General features: G+C 40.6%; 1 protein-coding gene across 1 annotated transcript in view; it reads left to right on the plus strand.

Annotated features, from left to right (window-relative positions):
* LOC125450214 (ral guanine nucleotide dissociation stimulator-like 1) overlaps positions 1-22228 on the plus strand; it is a 44329-nt gene extending 22101 nt beyond the window's left edge. Inside the window, exons 11-20 of the mRNA XM_059643776.1 lie at positions 793-873; positions 1926-2012; positions 2670-2747; positions 7898-8091; positions 8703-8830; positions 10974-11189; positions 13486-13589; positions 14378-14456; positions 20336-20395; positions 22107-22228. Coding sequence (XP_059499759.1) covers positions 793-873; positions 1926-2012; positions 2670-2747; positions 7898-8091; positions 8703-8830; positions 10974-11189; positions 13486-13589; positions 14378-14456; positions 20336-20344 — 976 coding nt within the window. The 3' untranslated portion in view covers positions 20345-20395; positions 22107-22228. The remainder of the gene's footprint in view (positions 1-792; positions 874-1925; positions 2013-2669; positions 2748-7897; positions 8092-8702; positions 8831-10973; positions 11190-13485; positions 13590-14377; positions 14457-20335; positions 20396-22106) is intronic.
* The last annotated feature ends 3034 nt before the right edge of the window (positions 22229-25262 follow it).

Raw genomic sequence — 25262 nt, forward strand, 5'->3', positions numbered from 1 at the left:
ATATGACAAAGCGGTAGGAAATAGCTGGGGAGCCAGCAGTTTGTGCAATGTTATACAGCCATCAAATGGTAATAGCCCAGAGACAATGATTTGATAATGTTTGTACCAGCTCTCAAAGAGGGACTTGCCTACGTTCACTCCTAAGTCCTTTTACTGTGTAATACTGCGAAACCTCTCCTTTCGAAAATTGTAGCTCACTTTTGAAGACCTCAATTGAAGCTGCATCCACCACACAATGAGGCAGTGCTTTCCAGTTTCTAATGATGCTATTTTTAAAAAAAATCCTTGTCACCATTGGTTCTTTTTGCTGATCATCTTAAATCAGTGTCCTTTTCTTCTTAAGCCTTCTGTCACAAGGAACCGATTGTTCTTATCCATTCCAACCAAATCCCTTATAATTTTGAACACTTTTAAAATCACTTCTTAGTCTTCTCCAAGAGCAGCCCAAGCTCCTTCAGCCTCTCCACAGGGCTGTCTAGTTTGTCATCTATGGTAATATTTTTTGTGAATGTTTTGTGCACCCTCTCAAATCCCTTCCTGAAGTGTGGTTGGTAAATACCAGAGTTGAGGGGAAATCAGGAGGTTTTTGTTTAATCATGATTAGTCAGAACATATTTGTTTTTCATACAATGCTCCAATTTTTAAAGTTCAGAATCCTGATGATATCTTCAACCTGCACTACCACTTCTATAATTATTGTGCACACACATACACACACACACTATCGATCAAATATCAGACATGGATCATTTCAGGAAGCACCATATCATAAGATATTTATTTTGGCTACAGAAAAGAGGAAGGAACAATCCAGAATAATTTTGATTTGGAGGAGGTCCAACTTCAAAAGGAGCAAGAAGGCGTTTGCAGCAAGTAAGGTTGAACACAAGTTCAGGGAAAACTGCAATGAAACAGCAGTCTGTCTTACAGCAGGAGGTTGTTTAGTGACAGTGTCAGAATGTTTCCACAAGCAGGAAATAGTGGCAAATGGTACAAATGATGAGGATTATTGATGACCCCAATGTGTACCGAGTTAATTATAAGTAGTTCAGAAGGGAAGTGTTGAACTAAATGATGCTGGCAGCTCATGTTAACAGGGAATCCGAATGTCGTCCTCCATTGTGAGCAGTGAAAGGGTAGCGAAAGTGGGGCTAATGGTCATAAATCACTGTTTAATCTTCACAGAGGTAAGGGCCTGGCTGAGATACTATTCAGAAGAAGTTGATGTCCAATTCACGATGAAAAGTAAATAGTTGAGACAAGGATGAGCTGAGGTTGGACAGCATTTTAGAAATGTGAACATTAAACAACTGCAGATGCTGGAAAACTGAAACGAAAATGGAAATTGCTGGAAAAGCTAAGCAGGTCTGGCAGCATCTGTGGCGAGAAAGCAGAGTTAACATTTTTGAGTAATTTGAGCCACTGAGCTTTTACAGCAATTTCTGCTTTGATTAGAACGGCTGGTTGTCCCTGGTGTTGGTAACTCAGAAGGAAGTGAATTGTAGACAACTGAGGATACTGAGAAAGAAAAAAATAGCTTGAGGCTGCAGTGGCACTTTGCACAACAACCTAATGCTGTTTGAATGCAGGGGTGGTATCAGAGGACTGGAGGATTACAACATGTACTATGTTTATGTTCAGAAGTGTGTGGATAAATCCAGCAACTAGATTCATCTTATTGGTGGGACAGCATCACAGGAACTGTAATCCCAGTCTCAAGCAAGAATACTTGGGGAGCATATGGGCTAACATTTTATGCTGACTCAGAAATCTTCACCATCTGGTGTGTAACTTGTTTAATAAAACCATCTGATGGAGGCTTGTAATTCTGAATCTTCAATTTTCATGGGTATTTTACTGGATTTAACTGAAGATGAAAGGGTTTGCTTGAGGTGTTTTAAATTGTTCTTCATGTTCATTTGCAGCTGTGAAAGCGTTGAGTCTGAACACTGTCCGAATACTGATGAAATTCAGAATTTAAGTTCACCAGAAAAGGGAGCAACAGTCAAGAAGTGAGTTTGATCCAAAATGTGACCATGTTATGCTTCATTTGCAATACAGTAGTGTATAAAGGGAATGGCTGGAGAGCTGGTGGCCATAGGTTGGATAATCAGAAATCTCTTCATGAAGGCAGAGATGTTTCCATGCTGTCTGACTCTGTAACACATACCACAGAAACAAAAACACGGATATCATTCCAGATCATGGCACATTGATGAAGAAACAGCTTCTGAGTTCTTTTCCTATTCTCTCCCTAATTCTGAGGAACAAGCAATACAAAGCACAAGCAGCAGTTGCGTGTGAAGGTGTTGAGTTTATCTCAGACTGAAATTTCTGGACTAGTAGCAAATGTAAGCTATTGAAGAAGTGGCTTCACTCCTTGCACCTGCTCCTTTCCCCTGTTACCACCAGCCGCCACCACTGCTGGTGAGCTGCTTTGGCCCTCAAGGGCATTTCTGGTAAACTTCCTGAGGAAATTTAAAGAACGTATTCACTATTTTATGCAGTTTTACATTTAGAGTGTGACCTTGTTTCATAAAGTTAGCTGATCACAGTTTGGGATGCTGAATTTTGAGACTTCATTTTTTTATTTTACGGCTGGCAAGCAATTGTAGACCTAAACACCATTTTAATTTGCTTTTTCTTTTGTGGTTTATGATCAATTGCAGAAGCATAGACTTCAACAGATCAAGCTTTCTAGAAGAATATAATTTCAGTCCTGCAGAAAAGGAAACACTAATGAAAATGTAAGTTTGATTTGACATGTAGTGAAATTGTATTTTCAATGTGAAATTTAAGAATGTGAGAAGAATTGCTGGAGAGCCAGAAAGACCTGTAAAATAATGTAGAGCCTTTGTCATGAAGATATAAGGCACCCAGAACAGGATGGCAAACAGCACTCCAACCCATAACAATCACATTCAAGAAGCTAAATAATAACTGAAAGAATCACGGACACTGCAACTCAGGGACAAAAACAAAGTTGTTGGAAAAGCTCAGCATTTCTGGCAACATCTGTGAAGGTAAGAACGGAGTTAATGTTTCAGGTCTGGGTGACCCTTCCAGTTCTGAGGGAGGGTCGCTGGACCCAAAATGTTAACTCTGTTTTTGCATTAAAGAAGCTGCTTGCCTTGCATGTCCAATGATTGCATTATTCCTAGAGATTGGCTTGTTAATATTTTTCAGTGTCAATCATCCAAAATTCTTTGTCTTTTGGAATTGTTTGTCCTACATTATCACGCTTTTGGGGTTGTTTATCTCAGATTGTCATTCGTCTAGTTTGTGATAATGATGCATTATTGCAGGAATGGTTTTCCTCTTCACACCACTTTATTAGTAGTTATCCTGCAAACTTCCTGTGAATAGTTGAAACCGAATGATACCGCTATCTAGAGCAGTCAGATACTTGGCACGTGGTTTGTTTGTGGTGTCCTGACTTTGGTAGCCCTCTGACTCCATGCTGCTGTTGTACGTTTTGCACATAATCGATCTTGAATTAATACTTCCTGAATCTATGAAATCCAAATAATCTCGTGAAATCATTTTTCATGTTTGAAGTTTGTCAACGAAGTGCTTTCAAAGATATTTGACTGTAGAAAGCATCGCACAAATGCATCTCTAGCTGGAATTCTAGTTATTTTTGAGCTATACCAGATTGCTGAGGTTGTTTTACTGCTCTGAATAAGATTAGATTACCTACAGTGTGTAAACAGGCCCTTCGGCCCAACAGGTCCACATTGTCCCTTGAAGCATCCCACTCAGACCCATTCCCCGAACACGAAGGGCAATTTAGCACACGGCTGATCCACCCAGCCTGCACATCTTTGGACTGTGGGAGGAAACTGGATCACTTGGAGGAAACTCACTCAGACATGGGGAGAATGTGCAAACTCCTCACAGACAGTCGCCCAAGGCTGGAATCAAACCCGGGACCCTGGAGCTGTGAGGTGGCAGTGCTAACCACTGAGCCGCCATGCTGCCCTGCATGACACTTTGGCAGCATGGGATTAAAGATGGGATTATTCTGGTTTGTCTGGCCGTTCGATTAAACTCTGTGCTTTTTGATTAAGACAAAAGAACATTTATCCAATAGATTTGAGTGCTGGACTGGACTTGGGGACTTTAAAGTTTGAAATTCTAATCTTTATATATACAGTGATTTATTTTCTTTTGTACATGGTTTGCTTATTCATTTATTTTGTTTTCTTGAGTTGATATTGTTTGTCATTTTTATAACCAAGAAAGCCAATGCCTGAAGGGCCCAGCACAGATAAATTACTTGTGAGTAAATACAAAGGCAAATTTTTGCAGTATTGCATTGAGAAAAATGGTCAATTTGAGGGAGTGAGGATTTTCAGGGAATATTTTTACTTCAGATGCAATAGCAAGCGTTCACAACTGGGCTGCACTGAAGTTTGAAAGAAAGCTCAAACAATTTATGAAAAATGCAGCAAAGGAAAAATCCCTCTTGTTAATCAAACAAATAGGACACAGTTGGCCAGGCAGCATCAGAGGAGCAGGAAAACTGATGTTTCGGGTCTGGGCCCTCCACCAGAAATTTTCTAAAGAACGGTCCAGACCTGAAATGCCAGATTTCCTGAGCCCCTAGCCTGCTAGCCTGCTGTGTTCATCCAGTTCCACACCTTGTTATCTCAGACTCCAGCATCAGCAGGACCTACTAACTCAGAACACAGTTGGGATGCCTTGTGCATTGCTATTCACTCTAACCCACCCAGTTGTCTTTTTGGGTAAATGAAACAAAGTTTTAGAAATCTAAGCCACAGGGATTAGTGGTTATCTGGACATTTTTCTCCAACACCGAGCTATTCATGTTTGGATGAACACAGCTAATTGTGGATCCCAAATTGGTCCTGATTAATTTCACAATATTCCTGTACTAATGTCTCAAGAGTCATATAGGGATGAAGTGTATGAAGGAACCTAAATTATCCTGATCCCTGATTGAGGACAGTCTAATCCTCATGAAAGTAATGTGCTGGTTTGGCATGTTATTTGGTATGTTAATCTCCTTTTGAATTCAAGTTTTTTGGGTTGAGTAAAGTAGAAAATTATCATTTTTGTTTTCGCCAGGATAGTAGCTTACAACCTGTCAGTTTGACATTGAAGAAAACACAGATATTTTGGGGGTTGAGTAAGAGCATGGTCAAAACATGGTTTTAAAGGAACATCTTGAGTGAGGGCAGAAGAGGCAGGAATATATCCAGTGAAGTTGTCATCGATGAAACAATTAATCTCAGATGCGCAAGTGGCCAGAATTGAAAAGGAAGACAAAAGTGCACCTGTACATAATTATTTCAATTCTGGAATACTCTCATACTTTAAGAGTACACTTCTCTCCAGTGCCATTGCAATCTAAGTTTATGTTGTGCTCGCTTTAGGAAATGATCCTTTTAGATGGTGGAAGGATGATAATGAGTAATTAAATGAAATGATGTTGTACACTGCAGCTGATTAGAGGTTTCAGATTACTCGTTAGGGATGTCGTAACTTGTTAATGAATCTATTGGAAACAGAGACTTTAATTCTAGTGGGATGACAGAAAAGAGTTTAAGGTCAAATTTTGGACTCTGCACAGTACTAATTAAGTTCTACCATATTGTCAGCAGGGTGGAGGCTCTTCAGCTCAGCAACTTATTTCCCAGCCACGAAGGCTTTCAGTAGGATATGGAATTTTTTGGTTTTGTGATCTTTTGAATTGATTTTTCTTTATATATATTTTTGGAGGGTTACTGTTCGAGTGTTTGTAATGTGATCGAAGCATTTCTGAAAGATTCAGGACCAAATGAGCCCAGGCAACTTCCTTAGGTCACGTTACCAGTGTGTTTCAGTTAGTCACTGTTTCCGAGAGGTAACATAACAAATAAGATTTCCACAGCCTTGTCCCTCCATCTCTGCAATTTCCTTGTGTCCACTTCAGACGTTTCTCTTTTTTCCTGTCCAGTTACACTTTTTTGCCTATCCCAGATTATGTTTGTCCTGTTGTTACCAGCCATGGCTTCAGCTGTTTAGAGTCTAAAATCTGAAATGCACAGTATGCTTTTCTCCATTTTTTAAAAAGCTGATTAAAAACTTCACCTTTTATCAAGCTTTTCATAATTCTTCTGACCTCACTGAAAAACAATCTCTTGACATTTCCAAAAATGAGTCACTTCATTTCCTAATTTGCCATGTTCACTAGTTAATATCATTCAGCACCTTAGCAGTGTGGGACAGCTGTGTTTTTGAATCATTGCAAAAGAGTATGACCTATGGCAACTGACCTGAAAGCAGATGAAGTGAAAATAGTCCCTCCAGTGTAAACTATTTCTAAGTCGTATATCTTTCTCAAACAACAAGAGGCTGCATATGGCACTATGGCTGCCTCGCACTTCCTATACCAACCACTGTTTAACAGGAATGGAGCTGGTAAAGTCTGAGTCAAGCCCCAATGTCTGTGTGTAATGTTTCACATCATATAATTTCTGTGCAGTAATGATCTATTATGAACGGACTCAAATAAGTGATCATCTGTTTCAGTGTAGGGCTGCAGATAAGGAAATTCCAAATTAAAAACTAGAACAGCACTTTCAGTGTAAAATATTCCATGTAAATTGGGGATGCTAATCAAACAAATGTTTACTTTTTGGAGTCTTTGGAACGTCAAAGGTTTCTTCTGCCTATTGCATCATAGACCATAGCTGCAACTCAGTCAATCTCCCAATTCACAACAAGACTCATCATTCTGATGTTTGCTGGCCCACGTTGTCTCTCGGTTGACCAATGTCTGAACTTTAGATTTTTTTTCGAAAAAACTTTCAATTCTTGTGTTCACATCCTTTCATGTTCTTATTTTGCTTTTGTCTGGAATTATTTTAGGTCCCAAACTTTGCCTGGTACATTACTGTTCTGCCACGTCCAGTGTGCTGTGTACTTCTTATTTTTTTCATCAGCCCACCACCATTAGTGCTACTTCCTGCAGATGTATAGTTTCTTCCTCTAGACATCACCATCTCTCGCCTTTAAGAAACTCATGAAGAGTCACTATGACCAAATGTTTGGACACCTGTTTGAATATCTCCTCCTTTGTCAGTTTTTGTATGGTTAATCTGCTGTGAGGTGCCCTGGGGAGTTTTTCTGTGCAAAGGGTTCGATTTCAGTGGTGTGATGACTTCGCTGTGCCGCTGACGTCTTGTTGCAAAAAAGTAACCAATAATTTACCTGTGAAATAATGCTACGTGGCCTCTCAGTATTAGCCAGGCAGTTAAAATAAGTGAATTGAAAGCTGACTATGTTGGAGTATTTCATTATTCATCCTCAGCTGGACCCAATTTATCCATGTTACCGAGGTATCCAAGTACTGGCAATGCAACTCCCAGAACAAAGCCAAACAAATCATCATTATCCTTGTGTTTTTCTTTGTTCATCTGATTTCTCCCATTTGACTTTTATAAAGAAGATTTTTTGTTAAAGCTCACTTTCTCTCTACTAGCAAACTCTAAACACCAAGAGGTCCTGCTGGTGTAATAAGTAACCTCAGACACATGTGAAATCACTTTATATGTGAGCCTTAAGCTTACTTGTGCAATCTACATAGAAGAAAACTTGGAAACATGACCAACTTGCAGTTTCCATCCATGGCCAGCGTAATTCAAACTTGGACAGTCATTTCTTCATCATTGGGTCAAAGTGCCACACAGCCCCCCTCTGATGGCACAGCAGGATCACCATTGCCATGTGCACTGCAGCAGTTCAAGATGGCAGCTCATCTCCTGTGCGAGCACGATGACCCCATATTCCAACTTTAATCTATTGCATTTACATTTGTAGAATTAGAAGCTTTTTTCCCACATGTTTTGCTTCCCTGATGAACAGATATAAACTCTGACTTTATTTCCAGTGCTATACCTGAAATTCTCGAAATCTGGCTGGAGGAGTCTGCCGAAGACTTTCGTCAAGTTCCAACTTACTCTTGTCTCCGGAAGGTGCTTTCCTACTTGAACCAGACAGTGCCGGGGTCAGATGCTGAACATCGGGCCCAGAAACTCCTGAGTCGGTTTTTGGCGGAGGAAACAGCGGAGAAAGAGATGTTCAGTAAGATTTATAATTATGTTGCAAAAATGTGGCTTTAATTCAGGGTGCCTCCCTACAAGTTTGTGTGCGGCTTGGCCTTCTGTCTCAGGATTTAGTTCATTTTGGTTTCCTTTGACAAGCTTCAAAATTACTCCCAAATTTTTGGGTAAACGAAGTTAATTAAAATTATTGCTGAGTGATTACCCCTGTACTACATGATGTACAAGACCAAATTCTGCATAGAATTGATACTCTAATATGGTCCGATAAGACCCAGCAGCATGTAATGCGACTTTCTGGACAATTTCCTTTTGAACTGTTGCCGTCAATGACATTTTATTTTATAATCTGATGTAATAAGTTTGCAAGTTATTGTGAAACAATAGATTGTGATTCGGAAGATCTCCTAAAGCTGGAAATTGGGATGGGAATCTGTCATTAAATACAATTTCTTTTGCAATTGAGATGCTCCCAACAAGAGGATTTCAGTGCAATATCATATTAATTTCACCAAATCTAGATTTAGAAGTATGAATATTAGATAACTATTGTAAACCAATGCATGTTTGTGAGATATTTTAGAGCAATGTGAACTTTGGGCACAAAATAAATGTCTATCTTCACTTGCACAGAAGGCTACCGTAGAAGAGTTAGATTCTATATTGGAGAAGAACACGACCAAACCATTGAACAAGTTGACGAAAAGCTCCTGTCCTACCCATCACGCTTCATTGCAGAGCAGCTGACTTTTATGGATGCTGTGAGTAAACAGGAATCTGGGGCCCAGTCATTCTGAATAAGATATTTCAGTCAGCAGTAGGCATCTGAATCTCTCTGTATTGTTTAATGCTATTACTGCTCCACCAGTCGTTATAACTGAATTCCCTTCAAAATGCAGTCTTCCAAGATGTTAAAATGTGTTGTTTGACGTGTAACTTCAGTATCTCGCTTGAAATACCTGCCAACTAAAACTTCAGCACTTGTCATTTGTTTTGAATGAACGTCATGTGAAATAAGTGACCTGAGAGAGCACTGAAAATCCTTTGTAACTTAGTGTTGAACCTTTACAAAATGAATAGTATTTCAGGGTAAAAGTTTAATTGTTTCATCATAACAGTCACTGTTTCTTCAAGAGTCCACTGATTTTGTTTGAAGTATCCAGTATGGCAATTTTGTTGTTTTCCCAGAATCTTCTGGAGGGGAAGCAGCCACGGGGTATTCCAGTCTCGTCTGCAAGGTGGCTTGATGTCTACCTCTAAAAAATGAGACTCGTAGTTGCTGAATCAAAATTTGAGTGATGTCAAAGTCTGGTCAGAGGCTTAGGCTTGAAGTGGAAGTTCAGTGGTCTGTATGTCAGCATTGGGTGTGACTCTAGAATGTAAGTAGTCCTCTAGGTCTCAAAAATCCCAAGCATATGTTAGTGTTCAGAACAGGGGTGCAGCGATCTCATCTGGAAGTGACCACTTTGTCAAAAGTCGGTTTTGGTTATGGGATAAGAGATAATGGGAACTGCAGATGCTGAAGAACCCGAGATAACAAAGTGCAGAGCTGGGTGAGCACAGTTGCTCCTAAGATGCTGCTTGGCCTGCTGTGTTCCTCCAACTCCACACTTTGTTATCTCAGTTTGTTAAGGGGCAGCTGCTTTTCTGCACAGAGTTCCAAAGGTAACTGTCTGTTTTCACTGCAGTTTCTGTTGCGTATGTGTATGTATATACCGACTGGCACTTAGAGTCTAATCATGTGACATAATGATGACAACAACCATTTTTGGTGGGAAGCAACCTCGTTGGGTGTCTGTCGAGGAATGTAGCTGCTTTTCTTTTGTTGAATCATAGAGATCTGCAGTGAGGGCTGTGAGTCTTTTTTCAAATCAGTGGTTTGACCTGATGAATCTCAAAGCGGTTTTTTTGATCCTCATTGCCAGTTCTTTTTTTTCCCTTTACCGCACAGGTCCAGGGGGCTGAAGCATTAAACAGCAGGAGTTTTATTATGTAGTTTACTGTCGAGGCAGCAGGGTTAGCCTAAGCTATTCCTTGCCGGAAATGATCGATGACATCATTGTGACGTGATCAGACTGTTAAAAGTGAGAGCCCACCATGCTTGCATAAACATGCAACAGTTTCCCACTCGATGGTTTCTGAGCATTCCATTCTATTCCAACCTGTCACAGCCAACTGTGGCTTTGAAAGAGACGAGACTGACAAATTTCTCCATTCTGAATGAGTTTATGGGGATCTGAAGGAACTATTTGCCGGTTGTGTTAACTTTCACTGTTGGGGCATAATTGTTGATGAGAGTTGCTCATCTTGAAGAGGGAGACAGAAGCACATTATGCAATCTGAATGGCCAGTTGACAAGCTTGGACGTTTGGCAATATTCGTGTTCAGCATGAAACCAACAGTGGGGAAGTGTTGACATTGAGATCTGTTGAACCAACAGAGGGCTGGGCTGCCATTGTGTCTGTCAACCTGCCTTGGTGCGAGAAGTAGACATGATGCAGGGCCACTATACTGATGCCCAGCCTGTCTAGCCTGTGGGCCACCAGGGCTGAGCATCTGTAGCAGTGACTATTGCCAGCAGAGCCATGCATTGATGGTGTGCGTGGAGCCAACAGTCGGAGTTGGGTGGAGATAACCAGTGATTTTAAATCTAACCTACAAATAGGAAGCAGATGACTGAAAATTCGAGGGTTTTGATCTGTCTGAATAGCCAATGTGCCCTTGTGCATCAATGTGAGTATTATGTAGCCAGTCGTTGACAATATAGCATGCAGTTTTAATGTACGATTGCAAACTAGCAGGACGAATGTACCCATGGACGGACAAATCTTGTTTGTCGTTCATTGCTAAAAACATGGCACGACTGACACCTTTAACCTTTGTTTCCTTTTTATTTTTGATCAGGATCTTTTTCGGAAACTTGTGCCCAGCCAATGTTTAGGGTCCATCTGGTCTCAACGAGGGAAGGAAGAAAAACAGCATCTGGTATCAACCGTCCAGGCCACCATTACACAGTTCAATAATGTTACAAAATGTGTCACCAGCACCATATTAAGACCTCAACAGCTGAAACCACGGCAGAGGGCTAAAATCATTGAGAAATGGATTGATGTTGCCCAGGTACACTATTAGAACATAGAACATAGAACAGTACAGCACAGAACAGGCCCTTAGCCCACAATGTTGTGCCGACCATTGATCCTCATGTATGCACCCTCAAATTTCTGTGACCATATACACGTCCAGCAGTCTCTTAAATGACCCCAATGACCTTGCTTCCACAACTGCTGCTGGCAACGCATTCCATGCTCTCACAACTCTCTGCGTAAAGAACCTGCCTCTGACATCCCCTCTATACTTTCCACCAACCAGCTTAAAACTATGACCCCTCGTGCTAGCCATTTCTGCCCTGGGAAATAGTCTCTGGCTATCAACTCTATCTATGCCTCTCATTATCTTGTATACCTCAATTATTCTTTATTGGTTTTTAGCCTTTGTGACATGTTAAAGTCCACAGTGCATGAAACAACCATGGTGGAAGAGAGCAAGCCATTAATACTATGTGTTGATATGTCCAAGGTTTGAAAGCCTCTTGAATTGGCGAGCAGAATACTTTTCTGAATAAGAGTTGAATGCTTCATGGAAAATCCGAGCATTCATAATTTCTGTAGTGCTGGCTGCTAATAGTTCTTGCCTCAGTTTACAGTTGCATTGAAATATTAATGTTTTTTTTCTAATCAAAAATATTTATGTGGATAAAAAAGGCAAACTGATTTCAGGTTTTTACTGGCCACTAAACAGTGTACATTTTGTTCCCAATGTTCTGCATTCTGTGTGCCCACATGATGGCCCTCCAGTAACTTGCCTGGTTGTCTGTTTCCTATGTGTTTGCCAAAGGAATTTGTCTCAGCATGTTATTCAGCAATCGGGAAAAGAGTGAGGAAGGGCTGTCAGATCTGATACCAGGTTTGTACTTGTCGCCAACATGTGGCATTCCCACTCGTACATTTGGAAAGGATCAGGATAGGAACTGAGTAATTAACTATTTAAGTAAAGGAAGTAATTGATTCTTACTGATTTTATAATCCAAAATTGCACTGGATTTTGCAACAAAACTGTACTTTCAATGTATTTTCCCGTATACACGTGACAACAAAATATTCATTCATTCGTAAGGTTTGGAATGAAAGTTCACAATGATTCTGTTGCCAGCTAATTTCGAGAAGTCTGGTTTGGGTCTTGGCAACACTGCCTGCATCAGTTTTGACTTGTTAAGAGTCTTGAGGTATTAATGGGACCTTGATGGGGATTTGAAAGTCTGTCTCCAGTTTCACAATATGGAGAAGTTCAACCGAATGTAGGCTGAAACCCAGTAGTAGACATGGATGAAAGAGTTCCTGACATATACACTGGTGCTATCAAAGGCTATTCTGAAGAGGAATCACCACCTTACTTTGATCACTTGGCTGACTTTTCTAGTTCTGATTTTGAGTTTTTACAATAGTTGACAAGGAGTGGCTTCCATGTTGAAATGCCCTCCATTACTTCCATTTTACTGCAGCAGCTTTATTTCCCTGAAGCCAGAAGACTCTGGGCTTGAGAACCTACCTGCTGGCCTTAATCAGATAAGGCTCTTATGATTATGCCAATTGATGCACCTTCAAAGAAATCCCAAATGGTGTGATCACCCTGCCCCTCCCTGGCCTTCCTCCCCAAGCAGAAGTGGCTTTGAGACCTGATAACAAACACTCGCAGGCTTCCTCCTCGTCTCCACCACACCCCAAAGTACTCATTTGGGAGGTTTGATTTGATCCAGTTTTCTCCCTGCCTCCAACAGGTTGGGGGGGTGGGTGGTGGAAACAGATGAAGGACATTCAGCTGCTAATCTAGGTAAGATTAGTTAACTCAGTATCAATAACGTAGTGATTCATAAAAGTAGACCCAATTTCCTGGTTTGTCTGTTTTCCCTCGAATGAGTATCTCACGTGACTGGTCCTGCCCTCCTGTTCTGTCAGATAATACAACCTATCATTCATTTATGAGCTAAATGTGATGGATATAACAAAGATGATTACCCCGCCTCCACCCCCCTACCTTCGCGACTTCTACCACTCAGATGTCCATGTCTCAATCCTACTCATTTTAAGCTCTCCTTTGCTGTCGGTCACCATATCCAATCAGTCACAGGCTGGCAGCAAGTGAACTGAAGAGGTTGTCTCAGAGGGATACAAAATGAATATCAAGGTTTGAGTTGCCAAGTATCATGGAATTCTTTCCGTCAAAAAGTTTGTTTGTTCATGCTGTTATTTTATCAGCGAACATTTTTCTGATAGAACCTTTTTAAAAAGTCTGAGGTGTTGGGTAATGGGGAGTCACTGCTTTTTCCACAGAACTCACGGCTTTTTTTCTCTGACAGGAATGTAGGACTTTGCAGAATTTCTCGTCAGTGCATGCAATTACCACGGCATTGCAATCGAATAGTGTGTTCAATTTGAAGAAGACTTGGGCAGCCGTATCAAAGTGAGTCATTGTTCAGAAAGAGCCATGTAATTTTTATTTAATAAATATGAGGGAGGAAATTGCAGGTTTGACCTCCAGGTTTACTTGCACAAGTGATCTTCACACGCTCGGTGCATTAACAGGATTACCAGAGGCACTACAGTGCAATCCTAACAATTGGCTAATTGGCAGAATCTTTCATTCTTTCACGAAGGAGCGAAGAGTTAATTTGTTTAAGTGGAAAAAGAAAACTGTTTGGCAACTTGAAATATTTAACTATCGTGTTCCAAAACTGATCTGCTGTTGGATGGAACGTAACACAGTTTCCTGTGGATATGCTGTGATGGGGTGATATAAGCCAGAGGTTTGTGTGGGATACTAAAATACAAAGACAACAATTATTTTAATCTCCCAAGAAAGCACTCTATAACACTTTGAAGTGCACACCTGTAGTTTATGTTTGTGTGCCTCAGACCATTTGATCATGGTTGTGTTTTTGTAGGCAGCTTGGGAATGAAATCTCTCTTGCTGCAATGAGATTCACCAAAACGACTGCACACAAGAGCTTTTGCGGCACAATGGCAGTATCCCCATCCCTGGGTTTCAACAATCAGGGTTCAAGTTCTACCTGCCCCAGAGATTGCCAAAACATTTCTGAACAATTTGGTTAAAATAACTATACTTATTGTAAAAATGCTTCACTGCTGTTCACTGTCTGTATTACTTGCTTATTTGTCAGATTCCGTATCAGCTGTTTGTTATCTTGACTCTATTCTGCCAAGAGTAATGTGTCTCATTCTCTTGACTAGGAGCAGTAAGATAACATTTGAAGACCTTTCAAATAATGAAGAAGATAACTTTATAGCAAGTAGAGAGCTGCTAATGGAGGTAAGGCGTTGCACTTGGCCCAGTGTGACTATATTCAGGGCATGATCAATAGTTTCAAGTAAAATATCTGCAATGAACTCAGTTGGTGACTGAATGCTTACAGATTCTGTCAATCAATACTGCAACAGGAATATATGTATTGCAGTCCAGGTGGTCTAGCTTGGCTCAAGTCTTCCAAGATTGTTTTGCTATGATTCTTATAATTGCTGATGATATTGCAGTAAACATTTTAATCAACATCTAATTTGGTTATACTGCAGTGATGCAGCCTTCATAGATTATCTTTCTCAGTGTTCATTATCTTGGAAATTTGAACTGAAGCGATGTCTATGATGCAGTGATGCAGCCTTCATAGATTATCTTTCTCAGTGTTCATTATCTTGGAAATTTGAACTGAAGCAATGTCTAAAGTGCAATATGTGCCAATTTCTTTTTCTTTTGCTTTGTACACTTCAAGGGCCTTGTAATTAATAAAGGCCAAGGCAAACGTTAAGAGATTTAACTGGTTCTCATAAGTGTTTTTACTCAATTAGCATGTCTTCCTTTTATTGTTCTCTGCAGTAAGAACTATTTGCTGCGTAGGAATGGAGAGATATTCATATCTCTTTGTTTGTTCAGTATTTCAGACATCAACTGTCTCGTTTCAACTAGCTTGGACCAAAACTGACAAGTTTCTAGCCATTCCTCCTCACTCCTTTTATCATGCTCTTTGTCCACTCATTTTGCTCCTGAATTTGACAAAATAACAAAATAATTGGTCAGATATAAATATTTTGGTGCCACTTTACCAAACTAGTTGTCCAGCTCAGAAAATAGTCAAAGTTTTCTTATTCTGTAAATCATTCATAGATGGAATTGAAGCATTTTTAAGCTGGTGTTTGAAGAGGGAGAAATGCAGTAATCATGCTAGCATGTTGTCAGTTTGACAGACACTCCATGTTTCAAACTGCTCAATGTTCTAGTTGCAGTGAACTATCTTTTTACATTGCTTTCCAGATGTTTGCCCCAGAATTTCTACCGCCCTGCTGTCACACTTTGTTTATTGTGTGTTGTGATTGGTGCACTGTGCTGAATTTCAACATATTTTTCTGATCTAGATTGAATCTAAAAGTAGGTTTGCTTTTATAATCAAAAATGTGTGCTCTGCATGATGATTGTTTTTGTGGTGCAAAATTCTGTAAGTATATAGGGGAAAATGTGAGTTCATGATTGGACATTTGTATAACTTCCATAAAGCTTTCTCCCAGATTATGCAGTGAATTACAGTGCATGGTTTGCTAATCTTTCAGCATCTTACACAAATGTGCTTCGGCAGTGGTGCAGGGCACCGCAGTAGTTCTTGCTGTGTGTACGTTAATGTTCAAGCTCCAAGTATGAACAGCAGGTTCACAGATGACACAAGAATTGGAGCGGTAGTAAGTAGCAAAATGCCTTAGTTTCTCGGCACACATTGTTCCAGCTGTGGCTCAACTAATGTTGTTTACAGTTCCATCATTACCCCTTTACTCTTATATTCAGGCAAGTATCCAATATTTTATTAACTTATCCACAGGTCCTCCTGCCTTCAAGAATATGTTTATGCACACACCAAGGTCCTTCTGATCCTCTGTCATACAGACCCAAAACATCAACATTCCTGCTCCTCTGATGCTGCCTGGCCTGCTGTGTTCATCCAGCTCCACACCTTATTATCTCATTGAACATATATTCTCCTGACTTATTAGACTCCCAAAATGCTTCACCTCACACTTTTCTGGATTGAATTCTATTTGCCTCTGTTCAAGCCTTCTAACCAGCCCATATGTGTAACCCGAGAGACTAAGGCTTTTTGCTGTTTACAACCGTCCAATTCTTGTGTCATCTGTGAACCGGCTGTTCATACTTGGAGCTTTTGTGTCTTCAACATTAATGTACGCACAGTAAGAACTATTACTGTACCCTCTGGTATGCTGCTGGATGAAAGCATCAAGTTGCCGAAAAGCCCCTCAAAATTAGTATTTTCCTTTATATGAGAGGCATCATTTCGTCATGGGATGTCAAAAATTGAGGGATTGCAGCTGTTGGGGTTCTCACTGACTGGGCAGTATTTTTTACTCCATATTTCTGAATTTGGTAATACCAAATTCTCAAACATCCCTGTTGCCATGGTTACTGTTGAAGGTATCATCAAATCCCCACAGTGTGGAAACAGGCCATGCGGCCCAACAAGTTCACATGGCCACTCTGAAGTGCATCCCACCCAGACCCATTCCCCACGTCTAACCCACTGAACGTAAATATCCCTGGGAATGACAGGCAATTTAGCATGGGCAACCCACCTAACCTGCACATCTTTGGACCTTGGGAAGAAACCAGAGCACCCAGAGGAAACCCACACAGATTGTATTTTCATCTTGTACTGCAACATTCAGCAGGCAACCTGGGAATATTAATTTGAGAGGAATTTGACCTTATGACAAACAAAGCTGTAACTTGAGATCCCTATGAATAGAATAGGTTCCGATCAGAAGCAGCTGATGCTGAATTTGCCAAACTGGGCCATGTGATGTAAAATCAGCTGGGTGGCAAAATAGGCATCCAACGCTGTGTGACTCCAATTCACCAGCTTGGAATGTAATCTGTCAAATGGCCCGCCATTTGTAGTGGCTGATGTGGATGTAGTCAAGTGTTTCTTTTCACTGACCTGTTGAAAACTGGCTGGCACTTTACAACTTGGCAGTAACATTAATGTACGCACAGAGGAATAAGAGAATGGTCAAAGAAAGAGTAGGGCCGATCAGGGATAGCATAGGGAACTTGTGTGTGGAGCCTGAGGAGGTAGGGGAAGCCCTAAATGAGTTTTTTGCTTCTGTCTTTACGAAAGAAACGACCTGTGTAGTGAATGAAACCTTTGAAGAGCAGGTGTGCATGCTGGAATGGATAGAGATAGAGGAAGCTGATGTACTGAAAATTTTGTCAAACATTAAGATTGACAAGTCGCCAGGCCCGGATCAGATTTGTCCTCGGCTGCTTTGGGAAGCGAGAAATGCAATTGCTTCGCCACTTGCGAAGATCTTTGCATCCTCGCTCTCCACTGGAGTCGTACCTGAGGACTGGAGAGAGGCAAATGTAATTCCTCTCTTCAAGAAAGGAAATAGGGAAATCCCCGGCAATTATAGACCGGTAAGTCTCACGTCTGTCGTCTGCAAGGTGTTAGAAAGGATTCTGAGGGATAAGATTTATGACCATCTGGAAGAGCATGGCTTGATCAAATACAGTCAACACGGCTTTGTGAGGGGTAGGTCATGCCTTACAAACCTTATCGAGTTTTTTGAGGATGTGACTAGTAAGGTTGATGAGGGTCAAGCTGTGGATGTGGTGTATATGGACTTCAGTAAGGCATTTGATAAGGTTCCCCATGGAAGGCTCATTCAGAAGGTCAGGAGGAATGGGATACAGGGGAACTTAGCTGCTTGGATACAGAATTGGCTGGCCAACAGAAGACAGCGAGTGGTAGTAGAAGGAAAATATTCTGCCTGGAAGTCAGTGGTGAGTGGGGTTCCACAGGGCTCTGTCCTTGGGCCTCTACTGTTTGTAATTTTTATTAATGACTTGGACGAGGGAATTGAAGGATGGGTCAGCAAGTTTGCAGACGACACAAAGGTCGGAGGTGTCGCTGACAGTGTAGAGGGCTGTTGTAGGCTGCAGCGGGACATTGACAGGATGCAGAGATGGGCTGAGAGGTGGCAGATGGAGTTCAACCTGGATAAATGCGAGGTGATGCATTTCGGAAGGTCGAATTTGAAAACTGAGTACAGGATTAAGGATAGGATTCTTGGCAGCGTGGAGGAACAGAGGGATCTTGGTGTGCAGATACATAGATCCCTTAAAATGGCCACCCAAGTGGACAGGGTTGTTAAGAAAGCATATGGTGTTTTGGCTTTCATTAACAGGGGGATTGAGTTTAAGAGTCGTGAGATCTTGTTGCAGCTCTATAAAACTTTGGTTAGACCGCACTTGGAATACTGCGTCCAGTTCTGGGCGCCCTATTATAGGAAAGATGTGGATGCTTTGGAGAGGGTTCAGAGGAGGTTTACCAGGATGCTGCCTGGACTGGAGGGCTTATCTTATGAAGAGAGGTTGACTGAGCTCGGTCTCTTTTCATTGGAGAAAAGGAGGAGGAGAGGGGACCTAATTGAGGTATACAAGATAATGAGAGGCATAGATAGAGTTGATAGCCAGAGACTATTTCCCAGGGCAGAAATGGCTAGCACGAGGGGTCATAGTTTTAAGCTGGTTGGTGGAAAGTATAGAGGGGATGTCAGAGGCAGGTTCTTTACGCAGAGAGTTGTGAGAGCATGGAATGCGTTGCCAGCAGCAGTTGTGGAAGCAAGGTCATTGGGGTCATTTAAGAGACTGCTGGACATGCATATGGTCACAGAAATTTGAGGGTGCATCCATGAGGATCAATGGTCGGCACAACATTGTGGGCTGAAGGGCCTGTTCTGTGCTGTACTGTTCTATGTTCTAACATGTTGTCAGAGTTTGACTTAGAGAGGCCTGCCCCTTTTTACATGTCAAACTGTGACAAGATTCAACCAAGAAGCCACTGTGGTTGAAGGAAAATCGTCCTGTAACTTCAAGCTGCTCATGGTCCATTCAATTTCGTGGTGGTGCAACTTTGAAAAATTAACTCAACATTTTCACCGTCTGTCTTGGTACCAGTTACTATAGATCAGCCACTTATTTTGTACTTGGCAGACTTCCTTTTGCGTCGATGAATGATCTTTCATAACATTTCTTGTCTTCACCCGAAATCAGCGTATTGTTCTTAAGTGAATCATTTAAAAAAAAATCCATCTTTGAAGCACTGTTTTGGGAATTAGTGTCCTGAAACCATCCTGGATAATTTGTGCAGAAATATCTCCTTCAAAAATCACGTTTGTGTCATTTATTTCCAAAGCAGAAATATTTTTGTGACATGATGTACTGTGCACTTTGAATAAAGTTATCGATGCTGTTCAAAATACCACGGACTAGGATTTAGCAGGAACAATTATAGCAGTTTAAACTTTCTTTAACAGCTCATTATTTAGTTGTGTTCTTTCAGGAATATGAAATAATTTTGGGTATCAAATCCCTGCAGTTTGCTTGCTCATCTTACACCCTTCGTCCAAACGAGAATTTTCTAGACTTGTTCTTTATGCAACAATACTTAAGTGAGGATAGCGAGTATGTAACTGGTATTGTAGGAGTGTGCAGGTAAAACAGTTAAGGGTTGTGTGTGAAATCTTCTCTAGTTATAATTGCTGTTTAATGCTAGTGAGCTGCCAGTTTACTTACTGTCTTCCTTTTCCTTGGTTTCAAAGTTTTGACAATGAATTCTGACCTATGAGGATAAAGCCAGTTGCTCAATGAATCAATTCTGTCGTGTTGTATCAAATTTTTTTCAATTCCATGTGTTCTGCAAAAAGACTAAGACGGTTATCGTCTTGGTAAAAAAAAATACCAAAAGGAACTGCAGATGCTGGAAATCAGAAACACAAAGAGAAATTGCTGAAAAAAATTAAGCAGGTCTGGCAGCATCTGTGGAAAGAAAGCAGAGTTAACTTTCGGGTCTGGTGACACTTCTTCAGAATTCTTGTTGTCTTGATCTGCTGTTCATAAAGCAGAAAAGATTGATGTGCCCACAGAAGAGATTTTGTTGCTCATTAGTCAAAGTAATGTTCAGTGTTCTCTTGCCTGAAAACACGTGCCTTTTGCAAACAAAATTATCATTCATGCAGTTTCAATTCTCTGTAAATGATTCATTTTGCCAAAAATATTCAGAGTATTGAACAAAGGCACCTGATTCTTTTTAAATGAATCTTGTCTGAACATGTTTATCTGCTGTCCTGCAGCTCCTCTGAACTCGAGAAATCGCCAAAGCCCAAAAAGAGTGTGTTGAAGCGCCTCAGCTGGTAAGTATCCCATGTTAAGCACCTCAGATATCTCATTATTTCCTTTTTTATCGGGATGATTGTTCAGAAAGATAAGTACATCTGTTCCTTGACAAATAGAGACATTTGATGCGTGGTCATTGTTGTTTCATTGGAGTGGGATGTTTTTAGTAACTGGTCGAGTAATTTGAGACGATGCAAGGAGTGGTGGTGTTATTCTCACCTCGTGCATGTGTCTAGTGTAGACTGATTGATACAGATTCTTTGCTATGGCCATGAATGTAATATGTGGACCTGTGATGAGCTTGGTATTGCCTCACGATTCTCATTTATCCACTGAGAAGTTTCTGCACCATGGCTAAATTTATGAATTTGTTTATGAGAGCTAAGTAAGCAAAAACGGTGTTACAGTGAATTAAATTTTCATATTTGTGGGCCTTTATAATGAAAACTAGCAATGTTTAACAATTTTGAGTGAAAAATCAGATTTGTGTGCTACTTTGTGGGTCAGCAGGCAGCAGAAATATCTTCTGTTGAAAAATTATCAGCCATGCTTCTCACATTTGAAACTCCACCTCAAAACTCAAATCTCTTTCCATGTGGAAGTTGACATGAAATTATGTGTTTGTGTCGTTGTGCATACATGTGTAAAGACTTCAAAGTTATTGTTTTCAGTAATGTTCCTGAGTTGGAGATATTATCTTATATTGCTGTTCAATAGGCAAGGACGAACCAGAACTCAGCAAAGTCAGGTTTTTCCCCCACCGACCCGTGTAGAGTTTCAGAGAAAAAACCATGCCTTGTTGCTGTGTTGTGCCTTGCAGCAATCTGGACTGTGACATGTGACTATTGTTATACAGAAACCAAGAAAGAGAAGGGAAACACTTATTCACTTCCTGGGATATCTTCTCTTTACATGAGTGTGGATGTTACATGGATGTGATTTAGGCTTCCATGGCTTAATTGTGATTCTCGAAGTGCAGGCAATCAACATTGCAGCATTAGTGTGCAATCTCACATTTCAGCAGCCATCTGCTCTTGCTCCCTGTACTATTTAATGCCCAATATACCAACAATCAGGATTTTCAGTGTAGGAATTTTTTATCATACCATCTGCTGTACTTCTTTTGAGAGTTTTCGAAAATTTTCTATGTTAAACGTGCAATATAAATGAAAGTTACTGAATAGAAATCCTAATGTTTGCAGTACCAATATACTGAAGGCCAAATTCAGAGTTCACTGTCCTACCTTACAAAGTGCTGTGTACAGTTTACTATCAATTATCAATGGTGTTACTTTGTTTTACATTTTATGTTTTATTTTTAATAAACTTCAGCTTTCGGGAAGAAATTATGTACACACTAGCATGTGGCCAGGTTGGGGGAAATTTTCCACTCTCTGGGTATTCAAGTCCACATTTTGGCTTTCATCAGATCTAGGTTGAATAACATTACAAGAAGTCCAGATTTTCGTGCCATCTGAATATGCAAACATTATCACCTATTCATATACTCCCTAACTATTAGACAATGTAACGGTGTTCAGTACTAGTAATGCGAGCTCTTGGTATGAGTGTGCCACTATTAATTTCTCACAGGTCAAATGTGGCGAACATCAAACTCCTGGTACTCTCATCATCAATATACCTTCATTCTAGTTTAATTTTTTGACAGTTTGTCTAGAATGCAATGACGTTTCCATATTTTTGTTGTGTCCCCTTTCCCTTGTGCAGCCTGTTTTCAAGGAGAGGTGTTAAAGTACACAGCGCTCCAACTAAAAGCTCTGAGCAGCCAGCATCCCTTCGGAATGAGGATTCAGACGAGAGCATTACCTCAGCCAGACACTTGGAAATGGAACAGCCAAGCACCTCGCAAAAAGCGCTGGAAAAGGTGAGACAGTGAGGCACTCATCACATAAAATATGTTGTTCTTGGAGACACTGGTTTGTTTAATAATGTCCAGACACTTTTTTTCTTCTTTCCTTCCTTTCTTCTGTCTTCCTGCCGTCTATTATCCTGACTACACTTTGGCAGTCAAGAGAACACAAGGGTACTCAGTGATACCGTCCCAGCCACTGGAGCTGGATGACTGCCTGGCCAATCTCCTTCTTCTTTTAAGAGCTATTAGCCTAATAGCCATTTTGATGTTTCAGCCAGACTGAAATCCTTAATTTGAATGCCGTTCCATCAAGCATCTTTATAAATGGCTGCTGCCAGCAATTTTCCATCCCAGGTCCCACTTGCCAAAGTTGGGTTACTTGCTTTCAGAACGAAGGCAAGACAGCTGTGCAATTCCCAGCAAAATTCAACCTTAGTGCTGTTTACTGAAGCATTTGGTTCCAGAAAAGATATTATTCGCTCACGAAGTGAGAGCTGATTTTTTTTTTGTCAGATGTGGTTTGCTTTGTTTTGTTTAGATATTTTATATGGTTTTAAAAATGTACAAAGGAAGCTGTACGTGTTTTTTTTTAAAGATCGCCATATCAACAACCAAAATATTTCATCTTTAATTATTCACAGCATGTTTAATTTCTACACAGTAAATTTTAGTGCATGGGGTACATCTGTCGCAGCTTGAAGCGCACTGCCCACAAAAACAGTATTTAGAGTATGTTGGACAGGTCTTGATCCAGCAATTGCAACAAAGTAATGCAGCTCTCTGCATGGAGTCCTCGTGACTGCATGTTTTGTTTTTCTTCAATATTTGGGCTTTTAGCTGTTGATTAGTGTGTTCTCTTCCAAACACCATTGTATTCTGGATGATTTTCAGAGTTGTGTTATGGTTATTGTTTATAGAATATGTCTAGGACTTGTCCCAGGAATGTTTTCGCAATGTATTCTCCCATGAATTGGGCTAAGTATTATTAGGTCACATTTGGGTATTTTGGAGTGGTATTTGTTTTGTTTTAAAATACCCTCTTCCTTTTTATAGATTCTCCTGTTTAGTGTTGTGACTGCCTCTATATTAATAATAAACCAAGAGCTGCAGTGACTTGGATGATTTCGCTTCTGGTTTCTTTAGTTCTCTATCTCTGTGTGGTTTGCTGTTGCTATCTCTCTCTTTCTTTCTGCCAGTGGTGCTGTGCCTCACACATTCTGACCTGCACCATACACTTGTTGGCCCATTCGCAGTCACCCACACTTCATAAATGTGTGTTTTAACTTCAAACATTGTAGTTGTCTTCAAGATTTCTGTGCAAAGCAGGGTGAAGTTGGCAAATAAATATTTATGTAAGCATGTTCACATACTGAGTGCAAACTGAAACCCCAAAGGGTTTATCTGACAAACTTAGAATTGAAGCAGCAGTTTACATGGTGAAGTGAAATGACCACAATGTTATTGTGCTGAAGGAAACTAATTAGTAATTTATGGGCATGCTAAGTACTGAATTGTTGATGTTGACTGAACAGCTAGTAAACACAAACAGGAGTATAATTCCTCAGAAGTGATCTTTACTGGTAGAGGAAAGAACTGCAAGTAAAACACTTCACAAGACAGCAACGACCAAGAATTCATGTACAACATCATGTTCTTGCAATTAAGCTGTCCTGCGCAGAATGCCTTCACCATGATGGGCAGCAGGAGAGCACATTTTGTGTAATAATAAATATAACTGGAAAAGGGGAAGTTTCTAATATGCAACAATTGCAAACGTCTTCTTAAACAAAATAATTATTCCACAGTCATTAAAATCCGTGGATACTGCCTCCTCTGGAGGTTCATCCAACAGTGGTGCACCAGCAAAACCAAATTACGACACAGCCAAGTCTCGTAGGCGTGCGGGTTTGGGCAGCTGCTGGTGTGCAACACGTCGGAGGGACAACCGCCAGAATGAGAAAAGCTGCCTCATCCGAGTCAGATTAGAGGAGGACAGAGCACAACAATTCAAAATGATTTTGGTAAGTCCCTGGACTGGTTGCTGTCGTCATGCTCGGTCCAAATAATTGCCATTGCTTTCTGCCAGTATCGCAAGAGGAATTTTTATCCCAATTATTTGTTGCGATGCAGTCATATTCAGTGTGTATTTTCCACATTGCTGAAGTCTTTTTTGGTCAATAGGAGTGCTTTGACCGTCATTTTGATCCTGTTTTGTAATGCACTAGCAATGTTTAGGTTTTAGGCCTGAACACATTTTCTTTGCATTTCTCCTGGCAAGGTGCAGCACTCTGTTGCCCCACTTTATGGATGAACCGATAACTATTGAAGAGGAAATATCACAAATTAACACGTATCATTAACTGTACAATAAATCAGCAAGGAGGTACCAGATCTTCAGTTAGCTGACCACAAGCACTTTGGCCCATCTATAAACTAATCGAGTAATATTAGCAGAGATATTGAGTATTTCTTTCCTGGTTTTGGCTCATGTGAAATTTAAAAGGCTGGTACATGGAAGAAAGCACATCAAAAATGGGTTGGAGAAGAACATAGAACATTACAGCACAGTACAGGCCCTTCGGCCTTCGATGTTGTGCCGACCTGTCATACCAATCTGAAGCCCATCTAACCTACACTATTCCATGTACATCCATATGCTTGTTCAATGTCGACTTAAAAGTACTTAAAGTTGGCGAATCTACTACCGTTGCAGGCAAAGTGTTCCAATAGCAAGAGTGCAATCCAAAAGAGAACAGCTGCCTACTGGCTAGTTCAGGAAAGCCGAAGGAATATTGGCCAAATTAGAAGGCACATCGGTTGTTTTGTTTGATCATGTATTTTCCTTGAAAGGATCAGTCATACTCTGATTGTGCCTCCACAGAGGTCGGTGTGATGCGTGGAAATTGCTTCTGGTGTTTAAATATTGTTAACAAACAGCGCCTCTTTACTCTGGTGAAGAGAACATTTGTTAGCTTGTCAGTGAGCTGGAGATGGGGCAGAACCAGCCTAAG

Source organism: Stegostoma tigrinum, unplaced genomic scaffold (genome assembly GCF_030684315.1).
Source record: "Stegostoma tigrinum isolate sSteTig4 unplaced genomic scaffold, sSteTig4.hap1 scaffold_249, whole genome shotgun sequence".
Classification (NCBI taxonomy): domain Eukaryota; kingdom Metazoa; phylum Chordata; class Chondrichthyes; order Orectolobiformes; family Stegostomatidae; genus Stegostoma; species Stegostoma tigrinum.